This window comes from Littorina saxatilis, linkage group LG5 (genome assembly GCF_037325665.1).
Source record: "Littorina saxatilis isolate snail1 linkage group LG5, US_GU_Lsax_2.0, whole genome shotgun sequence".
NCBI lineage: Eukaryota > Metazoa > Mollusca > Gastropoda > Littorinimorpha > Littorinidae > Littorina > Littorina saxatilis.
In genome coordinates, this window is record NC_090249.1 from 56,255,265 (window position 1) to 56,271,997 (window position 16,733).

At 42.4% G+C, this 16,733-nt stretch overlaps 3 protein-coding genes across 3 annotated transcripts; 1 reads left to right on the forward strand and 2 right to left on the reverse strand.

Moving 5' to 3' along the window:
* The first annotated feature begins 260 nt into the window (after positions 1 to 260).
* Positions 261 to 3,728, forward strand: LOC138967813 (proline-rich proteoglycan 2-like). The gene is made up of 3 exons (XM_070340471.1): positions 261 to 337; positions 1,168 to 1,343; positions 3,607 to 3,728. The coding sequence occupies exons 1-3, from the start codon at positions 261 to 263 to the stop codon at positions 3,726 to 3,728; spliced, it is 375 nt and encodes a 124-aa protein (XP_070196572.1).
* Positions 3,729 to 7,055: 3,327 nt separating this feature from the next.
* On the reverse strand, positions 7,056 to 12,988 carry LOC138967814 (platelet binding protein GspB-like). The gene is made up of 3 exons (XM_070340472.1): positions 12,887 to 12,988; positions 12,129 to 12,403; positions 7,056 to 10,077 (listed from the first exon to the last, which is right to left on the reverse strand). Exons 1-3 carry the CDS (start codon positions 12,986 to 12,988, stop codon positions 7,056 to 7,058), a joined length of 3,399 nt encoding a protein of 1,132 aa, XP_070196573.1.
* A 370-nt stretch (positions 12,989 to 13,358) lies between these two features.
* On the reverse strand, positions 13,359 to 15,637 carry LOC138967815 (XK-related protein 6-like; the record flags this gene model as incomplete). Its single annotated transcript, XM_070340473.1, has 3 exons — positions 13,359 to 13,807; positions 14,482 to 14,691; positions 15,436 to 15,637. Coding segments are annotated over 3 exons (849 nt in total), but the record flags the coding sequence as incomplete, so codon positions are not given.
* Between the last annotated feature and the right edge of the window lie 1,096 nt (positions 15,638 to 16,733).

The following is a 16,733-nucleotide window of genomic DNA, read 5'->3' on the forward strand; positions in this document are numbered from 1 at the left end:
TTTCTGATCACTGAGCTCCCCAAGCTTTTACATACAGTACAAACATACTGCCATTTGTGAACGCTTACTGCTCGGGAACATCCTGGCTGCTTTCCGTTGAGGGGGAGAAATGTGCAATGAATTTATTTCGTGCAGTTAGAATGAGCGTACACTGGCAGGAATCGGAAGCCTCGTTCTGGCGCTGGACCTAACTTTTAAAATCTAAATACTTAATTGACAGCATATGAGACAAAGATTCAACACGAAAGAATTCTTATATCATGAAGACCAGATCAGAACAATTCAAAGTTTTGACAAAAAGGGAGCCCGGATGCGAGGATGGTGTGCGAGTTGAATGGTAAGAGTCGACTGCCTGTGCAGAATGAGTAGTGCGCTTAAAAACTCACTGCCCCCACAAGGCTAATATCACATCTCATGAGCTGCATCTTACCATTGCCCAAGCAGACACATTTTCTGCATATCGCTAAATTCTTTGAAGTCGACTGCGGCCGCTCAGTTTGTGTCACTCACAGTCGTTTGTTGTATTTTAGGTTCAGAGTTTCACAGTAACGTGCTATTGCAGAGGTAGAGTTGCTTTGAAACCGCAAGTGACTCAATAGGTCATGTATGAATAAAGTTGGTCACACAGGGCCCCGATGGCTCGGGGGGTGAATAAACCACGAGAACTGTGTGGTTTACGCATGCTAAATGGCCATTCAGCTGATTTGTAAGTGGCATTTAACGTGGATGAATGCTTTTGCGAGTGTGTTCCCTTCGGTAAGTACTAAAGCTGTTTTAGTGAAAAGTTGTCATCGTTCTGTAAACCTGTGAGGCGGAGTGAGCCTTTAAGTTGTCGAAATACTTTGTTTGGTCAGAAAAGAAAAAGTGGAATCCAATATCACACACACACACACACACACACACTCTTTTTTCCTCCAAAGATTCAACACAATACTGAATTAGTGCACAGCACAAAGCAATTTACTTCAAAAAAAGTAAATACACTACATGCAGCAGAAAACTGAAAACAATTGCCCTACTGTAGGTGAAAACTACTGACTAGCAATTCACACTGAGCAAACAAATGGCATGTACCAGCAAAGATATTTACACTGCTGCATATTTCAGACCTGCATGATTTTATCCTACAAGTAATAAGTTATATACCGTGGTACCTTGGATGTGAAGCACCTCCGATGACGGGCCACCACCCGATGACGGGCCACCACCCGATGACGGGCCACCACCCGATGACGGGCCACCACCCGATGACGGGCCACCACCCGATGACGGGCCACCACCCGATGACGGGCCACCACCCGATGACGGGCCACCACCCGATGACGGGCCACCACCCAATAAAGGTATCACTGTACTTTTCCAACCTGCCATTCTGTTAGAAAACGTCTCTGTCTTTGTTCAGGTAATAAGTGACTCACTGAATAAAAGACAAAGGCATCCTAAGAGGTTTGTGCAGACTGTTCCGTTAGTAAATAAATTCAAAAGCATATTGTGGAACCCCCTGTTCAAAACCTCAAAAAAATCGCAGAAAATCATGTCTTCAAAAGAAAGGAGTATTAAAATTGGGGTAAATTTAGTGAAGTTTTGAACAAAACATCTCATAAAACATGGATCTTGGAAGGGAGGGAGTCTTAAATTGTTGATTGTTTTAAAAAAGGGAGGCACCACTGTAGTAAAAGAGTTCTTGTTCTGCTGCGTTTTCATTATACTGATAAAGACCAAAGATTCCCATACTATTTTGCAAGGACAGGTAATCTCCTATCTATAAGTATAACACATACAGTAGCTATTTCACAGAAAAAAACGTCAATTGCTATATAATAAAACACATGATAAAGCACATTTTTCTTTCAGTAAAAGTAAAGTCTTCAAAAATCAGCATTTAAAATTACAGCAGTTAAGAAAACTTGCACATTCACATTGTTGAAGGAACCAACACAATCATATTAACAGTTGAGTTCTGGGACATCCTGCTTGCTGGCGCGTGCACAGAGAATTTTTTTTCCCTCTTTATCTTTACTGCGCTGGCTGCAAATTCCCTCCAGCGGGAGGTGTTTTTACACAGGCCAGACACTGGTTTTCCCTTGACTCAGTTAGCCAGCTGATTTTGTTTAAAGCATTTTTCGCAAACAGCAAAATAATGTTTAGTTCATGCCTGAACAAAAGCCAAGCATTCTAGCACAGTGCACATGGCCAATGTATTCTTATTTTTTTTAAAGATATCAAAATTAAAGAATGACAAACCAAAACAAAGTTTTTGCTGCAGATATTACCTGACACAAAGAACATTGATTTACTGCATGTCCGCCTAGTTGTGTGCCTCTGCACAACAGAATGCATGTGTGTGTGTGTGTGTGTGTGTGTGTGTGTGTGTGTGTGTGTGTGTGAGTGTGTGTGTGTGTGTGAGAGTTTGTTTGTTTGTTTGTTTATTTGTTGCTTAACGTCCAGCCGACTACGCAGAGCCATATCAGGACGAGGAAGGGGGGGATGAAGGGGGCCACTTGTCAAGCGATTCCTGTTTACAAATGCACTAACCCATTACTTGTGTCCCAGCAGGCTTTAGTAAAACTAAATTAATACCTACTGGAAGATTACCAGTTTCCAGTATGTTAAAATAGGCTTAACCTATCTACTGCTGGACTTACATCAGAACACTAACAGATTAAACTATACATGAATCGCGAGACAAGCGGCAAGAGAAGAGATTTTTGGAAAAAATACAGGTGAATGAGCAAGAAGGCAGAAAAAAGAAAAGAATTCATGAAGAAAAAGAGAGCATGACAGGAAAGAGGAACCAAAAATCTACCTAACAGCAAACTAGAAAGCTCCTGCGGTTCCAAAAACAGGAGGGGCTTTTAATTTCATAACCGCAGTGCCCCACTGCGGGAGTGTGAGAGAGAGAGAGAGAGAGAAAGAAAGAGTTTGGAACATCAAATGCAAAATGTTCACATATCAGAGCACTGGTCTCACTCAACCACATGATTTACCTGCAGCAATAAATTTAAAAAAAAAAACTACTCAAAAAGAACAGGATGCAACGACTTGTTCATCTTAACAACACTGAAACACTATTATACCCCCAGTACACACACAGAAACATCTGTACCACAAACCAAAAATGAAAACACAAAGCAAAACACCAATCCACTCCATCTAGAACTTCATCTGTATGTATAGCAAACACAAATACATGTTTTAAAGATTCATTGATTGACAAGGATTGTTCAGACTCTTTGGTATCAAAAAGACAATGATTATAGAATGATGAAACATGATTTGTTCTGAATTTCCTGAGCACAAGATTTAAAGTAAATCAGGAATGTTATTCTTGAGCAATAATGTCAAACATCCTGCAAGTGCAAAGCATTCAGTTAATAACTTAAAGAAAGGAAAAATTCCTCAATAAAATTGAATACCGGTACATTACATGGAAATGTTCTGCCTCCACATCTAGACTATCTTTTAAACAGACTTCTGTCTGACATAAGTGGAGACTGAATATGACCCAGATTGCCAAATCCTTTTAAGACTTTTTTTTTTCAACACCACCTTTGCATTGCAACCTTTTTGTGTATTTGTCCCCATCAACTTTAGAATGGTGAACAGGTCCTAATGGGCCTCAACCACTGGTCAAGTCAAGTCAAGTCAAGTCAAGTCAAGTCAAGTCAAGTCAAGTCAAGTCAAGTCAAGTCAAGCCAAGCCAAGCCAAGCCAAGCCAAGTCAAGTGACTTCACTTGGACATATAAATTATAATGTACATGCAACATGCAACAGCTTGGATGCTTCCTCTGCAGAGTGGAGATTTTGTTTGAAAGTAATGTTAAACTCAGTAACTGACACGCATGTCAATCTTCAACATTAATTCAGCACAACAACAAACAACAATCCCGATCTGCACAGGAAGCAGCCCCAGGATGCTGATATTGTGTGTTGCAAGTGTAAAGATGTTCTTATTCAATGTAAAAGTCTGGGCAGATCTGTAGTAGTGCACATGACCCAACGTGGGGAGTGTACAACTTTCGTTTACCTCGAGCTTTTACTCTGAAAGTATGAAAGAAGCAGCACTAGAGCTTGTTTCACTGGCCGCATTGACCAGACTGCCAATTCCAAACATGCACTGAATGTACACTTGAGCATCAAACATGATTTGTTCACTAAATAATACACCCACTAAGCCTGCAAACTTGCGACTTAAATCCACAAAACATAATACTGCAATACCAAATGTTTATGTACACACCGGGAACATTAAATTAAGACATTCACTCATCAAAAAGAAAATACACAGAGACCATAAGTAGCCGATCCTAGGCTGTTTACCAATACTAATTTGTGATCATCTCCTTGTAAAACGAAAATTTTCGTCTACACTTTTCATACATGCAACTTATCATGACATTATCATAGCAAAACCTAAAAGGACAGAATATCTTCCTTGTAAATCTCAACTCAGGCTAAGGAGAAATGTGAATTCAAACATATGCTGCTGCATTACAAAAAGCAAACATGGCACAACCTGTGTTCTTTCTTTCTTTCTTTCTTTCTTTCTTTCTTTATTTGGTGTTTAACGTCGTTTTCAACCATTCAAGGTTATATCGCGACGGGGAAAATGGGATAGGGGAAAGGGGGAAGATGGGATAGAGCCACTTGTTAATTGTTTCTTGTTCACAAAAGCACTAATCAAAAAATTGCTCCAGGGGCTTGCAACGTAGTACAATATATGACCTTACTGGGAGAATGCAAGTTTCCAGTACAAAGGACTTAACATTTCTTACATACTGCTTGACTAAAATCTTTACAAACATTGACTATATTCTATACAAGAAACACTTAACAAGGGTAAAAGGAGAAACAGAACCGTTAGTCGCCTCTTACGACATGCTGGGTAGCATCGGGTAAATTCTTTCTCGTCCCAACCAATATGGGACTCCCCCTAACCCGCGGGGGGTACAACCTGTGTTACATTACTGTAAACAATAATAACTCTACTGTAAAACCTTCCCTTATGTTTTATACATCTGACTTAAAAACTCTGATCAAGGTTCTAACATACCGCAACCAATAATACACATTTTTTTTACTAACATATGTTCAACATAGTTGTTCAGAACATTTGCAGCCAGCACACAAGTTGATGAGATGATTGATTGATGTGCGCAAGTTTCATTGATATGCCTTTATAAGTACGGTATAGTTTCTGTAAATAAACAAGCACAGAACATTCTGAAAATACCATATGATCCTGCCAAAGTGCAAAATACTATGAAGAACTGAAACAAACAACAGCTCACTTAAAAAAAAAATGTGTTGATTAGAAATGCACACCCACAAAAACCTTAAGCACAAACAGTAACTCACTAACTGCAAGCAATTGGTGAAAAAATATGTCTGCACCTTTCTGTACGGGTTAAAACTAATCATGTACAGAAACACACACACACACACACACACACACACACACACACACACACACACACACACACACACACACACACACACACTGAAAGTGAATTAATGGCAGAATTCTGAGACACTTGGACATTCATTGCATTCAGTTAAAAAAAAGTAGATTGTGTATGACGCCAAAACATTTAAATTCCGAGGGAAAACACAGATTAACTGATAAAACTTGCTCTTTAAAAATAGAAATACTGAATGTTGTTGCTGCCACACATGATTTCTTTAAACAAAGCAGAACACATCCAAAGAACACCTCTTGACTTTGAAGCTTTCTGGCCCTAGCACAACTCAAAAGAAAACCACTTACATTTGTTAAATGTATCCAATAAAAAAACTGGCTTTGGAGTATGGCATTAGAAAAAAAGGTATATTCATATTTTAGCCAGCACCTTGTATACAGAAATTCATAGCCTTCATCATTCAGAGATTCACTCGCTTATAATCTGCCGATACAAAAACATCGCAGTAAAACAATCGCCACTGAGAATTCACACTCTTAACAGTCGGGCATTGTTGCTATGAGTACATTCATCTTTTCTCCATTTTGTACAATTACATAGCAATATCCAAAATGACGGTAAACCGTCCAAGAATTCAATCATACCTTGTTGCTACTCAGGAAATCATTCAACAATATTAAAAAAAATACCATCCCGAAGAAGGCAGTAACGTGCCGAAATATTGATTATAGATATAAACGTACCTAACCTGGTTACTGGTGTGTTTTCTTTTTATTTAAACAATATTCAAGGTAATGAACTATGCAGATGGTACCTCGATCATACACATGGGTATGTGATGAGCTGACAAGAAGTGTTCAAATGCACACATGTATACATTATACAAACTGCAAGACTACCTTCAAACTTTTTTTCTTTCAAAAGAAAACACCAGCACAAAATGTACTCAAGAACTTCTGTTCTTACTCACAATCTTCCTTAAAAATGTTTCTTGTTTAAAACTAAACGTAGATAAAAAAACTTGACTAAATATAAAAAACAAAAAAACAAAAACAATACACAACCAGGATTGAATTAAAAAAATGATTGTTTACCACGCAAATTTACAAAAGCTTACAAGTTGAAAACTTCCGCCTCTCAAAGCCATACATGGATTAATAATAAGCAAGCAAAAAACAAAACAAAACAAAGAACACAATAAAAGCTGAGCATCACTTTTCCTCATCATCTAACATCTGCATACATCACTACAGCAAGCTATTGGAAGACTTGGCTCTGCAGCTCGGGTCGGGACTCTTCTTCATCGAACATTTTTAATCATAACTCATACAAGCAATCAGAAGGCTTCTCCCTAGAGTAGAGCTCACACACAGAAACTTCATCATCTAACATCTGTAAACACCACTACCAAAAGCTATCAAAAGATTTGGCTCTACAGCTCTCGTCCAGATGCTTCTTCATCTAATATTTGTAAAAATAACTTCCACAAGCAATCAGAGACTTCAACATAGAGCTCCCAGAATCTTGATCATCTAACATCTGAAAACATCACTTCCGCAAACATTGAAGCAATGAGATAACTTCACCCTTCAGCACATGTCTAGATGTTTCATCATTTACCACCTGCAAACATCACTACCTCAAGCAATCAGAAGACTTGGCCCTGGAGCTCACAGGCCCCTGGGAAGCAGAAAAATCTGTAGCAGAGCGACGGTCACCGTGTCTGTACGCTGGGTGAGGCCTTGGGCGAACAGAACTGTGTTTCTGTTTGGGCGACCCTTGGCGATCACCTTGAGAAGGCTGCCCTGAGCTGACAACAGCACCGGAGCTCCTTCTTGTGCCGCTGGAAGATCGTGCACGACCGGCAGAACTCTTTGTCATCGCAAATTGCTGGGATGTGGGCTTGGCTCGGACTGGTAGCTGCGTGACTGAAGAGGACGGAGAGAGGGAGGGGGAGTTGTCCAGGGATTGCAGGGGCTGTCGATGAGACGCAGAGCTCTGTGAGCCGCTGTGCATTCCGCTGTCAGGGTGATCTGCAGCCGTGTCCAGTTTGTCGGACAGACGCCTGGATGCTGATCTTCTGTGAAGCTGGTCGTGAGGCAAGGTTGTGGATAATCGTGCGGCCTCGATATTTGCTTCTCGAAGGGAGCGGGCTTCTGTCGAGGGAAGCCGGCCATCCCTGGGTGCCGATGCAACGTGGTTGTTGGCAAGATAGCGTTGAAGAAGATGTCGCTGTGCAGGGGTGACTGCAGGAGTGGTGAGGGGGGTGTTCCACAGGGGGGTGTGAATGGGGCTGTCCGAGTCTACAAAGTAGCGGTACAGACCTTCGCGCTCGCCGGCAGGCAAACTACGGCGACGAGAATCCATCTCAGATGGGACAACAGGGGCTTGGCGGGTCTGATCGGGTCTGTAGGCTGGGGTTTGTCTCGGTAGAGAACTTGACTTATCAACAGCGGCTGCATGTATGAGCGACTCCTCCAGCCTTGAATGTGACTGGCGTCTCTCCCGACCTCTCACCAGTGGGGGAACGCTGCCCCTTGCAGCTTGTTCTCTCTCTTGCGCAATGATGGGCGGGCGGTACTGTCCGCTGACGTACATCTCTGGCGATGCACTGTCAGGTGTCCCAGTCCCACGGCGGAAACTGTAGGGGGAGCGCTGCATTTCAATCAAATCCAAAGCCTCTCTCATCAGGTCGAGGTCAGTCCTGACGCTCCTCCTTCTGGGAGGTTCTGGGTTGCTCACTAAAGTTGAATTCGGATCTTGGCCGAAGAGACTTCTCCAGGCCTGACGATCGAATAGATCGACGTTACGGCCAAATCTCTGCGGAGATTCTTGCAGGTGGGACATCGTGAGTGGCGACAGATGTGCTGACTCCGTACGGGAGTGGTTGGAGCGCAGACTTGCTCGCTTCAGTTGGTCCATCAACAGCTCGATGACGACCTCCCGAGGGTCATGGCGTTGGAAGTAGCTCTCCGGTTCCACTGGCGGAGCAGGGTCAAGATTCAGGTAGTCCAGACGCATGGGCGTGTCAGCAAGCTGCTCCCGTTGCTGTGAGGGAGAATCGACCCAACTCTGGTTGCGAGAAAGTCTGGCGGCGGCTCTCAGGCCTGGTGGGGGTGAGGGAGAGACACCAGCTGATGTAAAATCATGGTACAGTGAAGATGTGCTTCTGCTGCGTGGGAGGCTTGGAGTCGAAGCGCCGCTGGTGATTCCACTTTCAGTTCCCTGTTGTTGAACACCTCTTGCTACTTGGTGGGCTGCAGCAGGGGTGGGTCTGCGTCTCTCGTCTCTGTCACTTGAAGCGAAAGAACAGATGCTGTCATCCGGCGTCAAGCTGTTCAAGTTCTGCAGACCAGACAACTCATCTTCGTTGACGTTCAAACTGGTCCAAGATGTTTCACCGCTGTCATCCTTCACCACAGGACTCATGCTGGAATTACTGCTAGGACTCTCAGCAGCTAAGCTGCGCTTCAACTGCTCAAGCCGACGGTTCTCAATCTGACGCTGGAGGGGGGAGTTCCCTCCTGTGCTGCGCAGCGCCTGCAGGTTCATGGTGTTGAGGCAGACAGGCTCCGACTCGCTGTCAAAGGAATCCACCAGGCGCGACAGTCGAGCTGGAGCGGAGAGACCTGGATCCTGGCCGTGGGAGCTGGAACTTGTGGACGTGTTGTTGGTGGAGAGGTTGGGGCTCCACATGGACTCACCTCCAGCTCCTCCCCCGTATCCCTCTTGCGGTTCTGGTGACATGGGCTCCACAAGGTCAGGGTATGGCGCCATGGATTCTCTCTCACTCTGTCTGAAGCTTGCGCTGCGAGATGTCACTCTGTCTCCGCTCGCTTGGCCTGCACAGTCTGGAGACATCATTCGAGACTCTCCAAGTTCAAAACTGCGAGACAAGCGATCTGCACGGCGTGTTGTCCGGTCAGCGGGGACAACATCAGACGCTGATGAGTGCCCCAGGCGGGACTGAGACTCGGACCAAAGCCTGCTGATGTCAAGAGGAGACAGTGATGTGGAAGCCATCCTCAATTCTGTGCTTAGATTGTGAGCAGTGACAGGCTCCAGCCTTGAAGCAGCGGTGCCACGTTCGCCTTGAACCCGGGACAATGCTAGTGCAGACTGGTTATGCTCATGCAAGGAACCGCCAGATGCCTGGTCGAAGAACGATGTTGAAAGATTGGATCTGTTACCACTCAACCGGCTCCTGGACCTGTTAGTTGGGGTGAGCGACTCAGCCACCGCTTCTGTACCATCCGCCTCCTCCCGCAGAACCCCATTCAACAGTTCTTGCTGCTCCGATTCCGAGACACGCTCACTGGCAGATGGCGCTTCACTCTGATTGCTGTGCCCGCTATGGAAACGTTCTCTCACTGAGCCTGTTTCACTGCGCTCGCTGATGACAGACGGACTGCTGGGTTGGCCGCTATCGACAACATGCACACTGCTGGGTTGTCCGCTATCAACAACATGCACGCTGCTTGAAGCTGACTGAAAATGTGGACCTCTGAGGTTTGCTGGCGGTCCCGTGGTGTGCTGCTGAGGCTGAGCAGTTGCAGAGTCTGAGCGACGGGATTTAACGGTTGATGAAGATACCTTGGACTGTGAGGTGTTCTGTGACGACCTGGATTTCCCCAGCAAGGTGGTTGAATGAGAGGATCTGTTGAAGCAAACAACCCCAATGTAGTAACAAGTACAGTGAGGACATGAGAACAAGACATTTAGCAAGACAAGTATCATTTTAACTCAAACTCAATGAAAAAAACTAAATTAGTAAATTACTAAATATGATCATTTTGAGTAAAAATGCAAATGCACCTGAAAATGGTAACTAAAAAAAAAAAACTGAGTGAAAATAATGCTTACCGTATTTGACGGACTACAAGACGCGACTTTTTTTCAAAAACAAGAAGAGCAAACGCTCGATCGAGTCACTTTCGCAGTTCTGAATATTATATGAGGCATCAGATGGACAGGAAGAAATTGCTATTCACAACACAATGAGTCACGTTCACATAAAATTTGAGCCCGGTCACTTTTATAGTTTCCGAGAAAAGCCCAACGTTAAGTTGTGTGTTGCTGAACAGAAAAGGCTAGTTATCTCCCTTGTTTTTCTGATAACGTTCGTAAAAGGCTACAGATGTAAATACTTTGATGTAAAGAATAATCCTACAAAGTTTCAATCACATCCGATGAACTTTGTCAAAGATATAAAATGTCTAATTTTTCCTTTGACGCTGACCTGTGACCTTGAAAAAGGTCAAAGGTCAACGAAACCATCGTTAAAGTGTAGAGGTCATTGGAGGTCACGACTAAACAAAATATGAGCCCGATCGCTTTGATAGTTTCCGAGAAAAGTCCAACGTTAAGGTGGTGTCTACGGACGGCCGGCCGGCCAGACTAACACTGACCGATTACAAAGAGTCACTTTTTCTCAAGTGACTCAAAAAATCGCATTGCTTTTTATAAAAAGATGCAGCTAAAACTTTACCTAAACTTGAATAGCATTCACCTAATGGAAGTCGCCGCGGACTTTCATTTCGCTCGATTAGCGATTAACGCTACTTTATTAGCTCTCTACTCAAGACTCGGCGCATTTCTCTTTCATTCGCGAATCTACATTTGTCAACAAGTCGTTGTGACAAGCGTACAAAGAAACACCGGATGTATCAGGATCTCGCGAGATTTCGTTTTTTTGTGTCTCGCGATAGTTGGAGGAGCGAGAGCCGCCATGTTGTGTTTTCGTCTGCTCGAAATGTGCGCAAAAGTCGTAAATCATCCCAAAAAAGCTTATTCCGGGCGGGACTACATGTGTGTGTTGGTTACAAATTGTGTGTGTGATATTTTTCTTCAAAATTTTTCACTTTTCTTCTTTGTTTCACTTGTTTATTCTCGGAGCCGATTTCGCCAAATACCGTACTTTCGCCTGGTTGTTTTGATTGATTGACACGATCTGATTATATTTTTTTCGACGGCGGCTAATATAGTGACGCGGCCTATATGTGGCTCGTCTCAATGTTTTTTTTAAAAGTCGGGGGTGCGTCTTATAAAACGGTGCGTCTTGTAATCCGTCAAATACGGTACATTGAAAACCAAACACTACTGACAGTTAAAGCTTCTAGACTTCACCGGCTGCCCTTTAGGCTTTACGGCCACAGACATGCAGTAACCATGATTTAAAAGAAATGTGCATATCCTTAAAACATTTATCTTGCGTAAATCATCTGACAGACTTGAAATAAAAAAGGCTCTAACAACTACAAATTAGAATGGATTGACATCTGAATGCTGTCCTCAACTGAACATGAAGTTGACGACACAAAGTCTTTTTAGGCCCCCCCCAAAAAAAGGTCTGTTTACGGTAACATAGGCCAAAAAAATAGGGTCGGTAGGTCGGGATTTCCCCCCCCCCCCAAAAACCCATATTTTTACGTTATTTTGCCAAAAAAACATTTTTTTTTCTTCCCCAAATGCCAAAAAAAAAGTCTAAGGTCGTGCGAAAAAAATAGGGTCGGTCGGGTTACCGTAAACAGACCTATTTTTTTTTTGGGCCTTACCAAAAATTCAGCGTAAATGCTTTGTGCAGAAAGCTTCTTGAAGTAGACTTCATGAAGTCAACTTCGCCAAATAAAAATAATTGTGAATGTTGTTCACGTACTGCAAGGTTTCCCTGCTGTAAAATTAAAAAACAAAACAAATAACTGTACTTACTTTGAAGTTAAGTTAAAAGCATCCAGGCTGCAATCGTCGGCATCCAGAGAACTGCTGGAAGAACTTGAGGAGCTTTGCATACCACTTTGCCACGCCGACTCCAGCGCCCCTCTGCTGGCGGAGTGCAGAAGTTGCGAGAGAGTGGTGTTGCCTCCCCTGGCTTGCTGACTTTGCTCCCTGGCTGGTGTTTCACTCTCGATACTGAGTTCTAGCGTGGACCCGTTCCCGTTGGGGGAGTCTGCTGTGATGTTGGCTGCTTGCGGGCGGCGCCGCTCCTGTAATGGTAAAAGTCAAAAGTTATAGTTTTTGGTTCTGTCATCATGGATGCTTATGAAGAAAGAGAGGGTGAGTACAGTGAAGGAGAAAATGACCGCTGAAATTTCTTCATAAGATCACCTTTCTTGCATGTTCAAAAGAATAGAAGAAACACTTTCTAATTAAAGGCCTCTTGCACCAGCTGGGCTTCCTCTCCAACGCGTTCATTCCTGTGAGAACAATACAGCATTAAAAATAATGCTTAGAAGTAGAATTTCTCACTCTCTTTACATTTATCGCTCTCACACACAGTCACCATAGTTTTTCTGCTTAGAAGTAAAACATCCTGATGGACAGTGTTACTTGCCAGGAATAAATTCTTTGAGATGCTCATGATCACAGTGTTCTACTTATCCCTCTCTTAGTTACATGTATCAGCCTTCTTCAGTCCGTCTTGACTTTTTCAGAAAGTACACCTTAACCAGCCACACACATCGTCTTACCTTTGGTGACTGCGATCTCTGTGACTGCGTGGCAGGGAGGGTAGACTTGACAGTGAACAAGTAGTTTGGACCACTGGGGTGAAGCCAGCGGTAATACACCATCAAAAACAGCCCACCTGCATTAGAAGAGTGTCAAATTGCTTGAGATTGAGAAGGTAGAAGGTCTGACAATCAATGACATACAGTGAAACATAGGTTAGAATAAACCTTACACGCTTTATACGTGACAAGGGCTTCAAGTTCAAGTTGCAGGACTAGTAACTCATGTGGTAGAGCACTGGACTTGTGATCTTTGGGTAACGGGTTCCAATCCAGGCCAGATACGGCCAACTTTATGTGATGACACCCCCTCCCCCCCCCCAAACCTTACAAAAAGTGCATATTTTTTTGTGAACCATGACTGTCTTTCATCAACCAACTCTCAGTACATCATTATCTTATTATCTTTATCACCTGAGCACAAACAAAAGATGGTTATAAACACTCAGGATGAAGCAAAAAACCTACCCAGGACAAAACCCCCAAAGACAACGGAAGCAACACCGATCTTCATGTCCAAGGCTGGCACACCGAAGATGACCCAGACAGCAAAGAGCACAGCATTTTCCAGGAACACCAGACAGTAGTAGAAAGTCATCCGGCTTCGTGTGGGTCCATCGTGAACGTTGAGGTATACGAAGATGTAGATGAAGCCTGACACCATGCGAAACAAGCACTGCTCCACTCTCCCCTTGCCAAAGTCTGTGCCTTTCACCCAGATCCAGATCGTCATGATCAGCCAATGAATCCCTGACGAGAAAGAAATGGCGTCAAGCACTTGAAACATTACGTCAAAACAGAGACAAGCAAATTGTGAAAGAGTACTTTGGAAAAGATCGGTACAGTGGCACCCCGCTTTTAAGAGCTCCAAAAATGTGGTATTAAAAGGGGGGTCATTTTACAGGTTTATAAGGCAAAAAAAAAAAAAATAGTCTGTTTACGGTAACCCTAGACTTTTTTTTGGCATTTGGAAAAAAAAAAAAAAAAAAAAAGAAGATTTTTTTGGGACAAAAAAAAAAAAAATAAAAAATCCTGACCTACCGACCCTATTTTTTTGGTCTATGTTACCGTAAACAGACTATTTTTTTTGTTGCCTAAACAGAAAGGCTGAGAAAACAAGGTCTTAAAAAATTTGGGAATCTGAAACCAGGGCGTTCCACTGTACTCATTTTCCAGCACTTCCTAACTTCAACAAGTAAACTGTAATAATAATTTTTCCTTTATTTGGTGTTTAACGTCGTTTTCAACCGTTCAAGGTTATATCGCGACGGGGAAAGGGGGGAGATGGGAAAGAGCCACTTGTTAATTGTTTCTTGTTCACAAAAGCACTAATCAAAAAATTGCTCCAGGGGCTTGCAACGTAGTACAATATATGACCTTACTGCAATATGATAACAAGGGTATTTATAGGGCGCAAATCCTAAAATAGTTCTAAGCGCCTTACAATCTTAAATATAATAATCTTAATAATATCAACAATACACAACATAAGCGCCTTAAATCAATCTTAAATATAATAATCTTAATAAACTGTAGCTGAAATCAAAACCTCTTACCAGCAAACAGGCAAATCCAGGCTTTGAAGATAGAAGCGAAGACCACAAGGGCAGCAATCCTGGAAGTGGTCATGAAGAGGTGCCAGAAGCAGTGTACAGTGAGCGCCAGAAACCGACGCTGGTATCCGTTCTGATAGGTGAGGCGAGAGGTGTCGCAGTAGGCCGTCAGGGCCCAGGCCAGGGAAACGAGGGAACTGCCCGCTGAAAGTCCTGCATAGGAAAATTAAGAGCTGTTGGAACAAGAACAAGGATCATTTTTGATTGATCCTGTTTTTTTGTCTCCTATTATACGTGTCCAGTTTAAAGGCCTTCTATGTCCACAAGCCCGTTTTGTTTTAATTGAACCTGTACTCAATAACAATTACTCAGACCACCACCATCTCTCTCTCTCTCCTTCTTACCTGTTCGCAAACCTTCACCCATATAAATGTATGTTAAATGTATGTTTATTGTATATACGTGCCAATGTATATTTGTAAACTTGTCTTTATATATATAAATATATATAAAAAATAAATACAAATAAAAAGCTGTTGGACAAGGGAACCACTGCACATGTATCTACCAGTACCAAAACTGAATCCCCTTTGTCTGTTTCTTGTGCAAAATATACAAGTCGTTGATCTAAACTTCTCTGTAGACTTAAAAACTGCTCTCTGACTTTTGGGTCATACTTAGAACTAAAATGGCTGTCATTAGACTGAGTAAATTAGACACAAAGCCATACATTTCTTACTTTACACTTACGGTTGAAAAAATCTGGGTCAGAATAATTATCTTAACCACTGCCACGATGAATTCCTTACAATGCATTGCAACTTTTAATTTTATGAAATTTAAAAGAAATCAATAGTGACAATGACACTGCCGATAGTTTATTAAAAAAATAGTAGTTATATAGCTATGTATTCTTCCTCATGAACAAGTCTCAAAGAGTTTCAACATTATTCAGACCTTGGAGCCAACTGAAATCATGGGGATGTTTCAGTATGATGTAGAGCTGCAGGACCAGCTGTGGGGCTGATTCCAGAAACGTCTCAAACAGACGCAGTATGCTAGCATCATTTTGACCTCGCAGTGCAGCATCCGTGAAACGTGGGTGTCCGGTGAGGCAAGACTTGAACCCCAGCCACAGTACACGCAGGTACCTACAACAGAGCGTTCAGAGGTTACTTACTGACCAATCAATGCAATGGCATAATATATCATCTGCAACAGTTTTTACCATGTCTCATAAAAATCAGTGTTGTTCTGACTCTTTGCTCTTGAGTCACTGATGCATATTTTGTTAAATTTTATTGTCTCTGCAGACATTGAGAATCCTTGGCCGGTCAACCGGGACACCCATTGTATTATCATGTAGTACTGTAGTACTAGTACTAGTAGGAGGTCTTCTTGTAGAACTTAAAAAAAAAAAGTTTGTTTGTTTGTTTGTAGAAATGACGGTTGGAGTTGGACTTACATATTTTCATTTTGATTCAGGGTCCAACAGACCTATTGTCCTCTGAGTCTAGGAAAAACATCGACTGAGAATGACAATTGACATCAAACTTGGGAACACAGGAAGCAACCACGGAGACAAAGTCTTTAAAAACAAATTCCAGAGGGATTTAAACAAAACTTCTGTAAGTTTCATCAAAAAATATTAACATACTAGTAAAAGCAAAAGGGCTTAATTTAAAAGAACCGCTGCACTCAAATTGAAAGTGAAAGCAGACAGAAATTGTTCTTTTTCTTTATAAATTATAATAACAAGAAGGGCAAAGCCCATACGACTCACATGCTTTACACATTTTTCCTACCAAAATACATGTGACCTTGACCCAAGGTCAAGGTCATCCAAGGTCATGCAACACAAAGCTGTTAATTCAAGACATAGGAAGTACAATGGTGCTTATTGGCTCTTTCTACCATGAGATATGGTCACTTTTAGTGGTTCACTACCTTATTTTGGTCACATTTCATAAGGGTCAAAGTGACCTTGACCTTGATCATATGTGACCGAATGTGTCTCATGATGAAAGCATAACATGTGCCCCACATAATTTTTAAGTTTGAAACAGTTATCTTCCATAGTTCAGGGTCAAGGTCACTTCAAAATATGTATACAATCCAACTTTGAAGAGCTCCTGTGACCTTGACCTTGAAGCAAGGTAAACCAAACTGGTATCAAAAGATGGGTCTTACTTTGCCCTATATATCATATATAGGTGAGGTATTGAATCTCAAAAACTTCAGAGAAAATGGGAAAA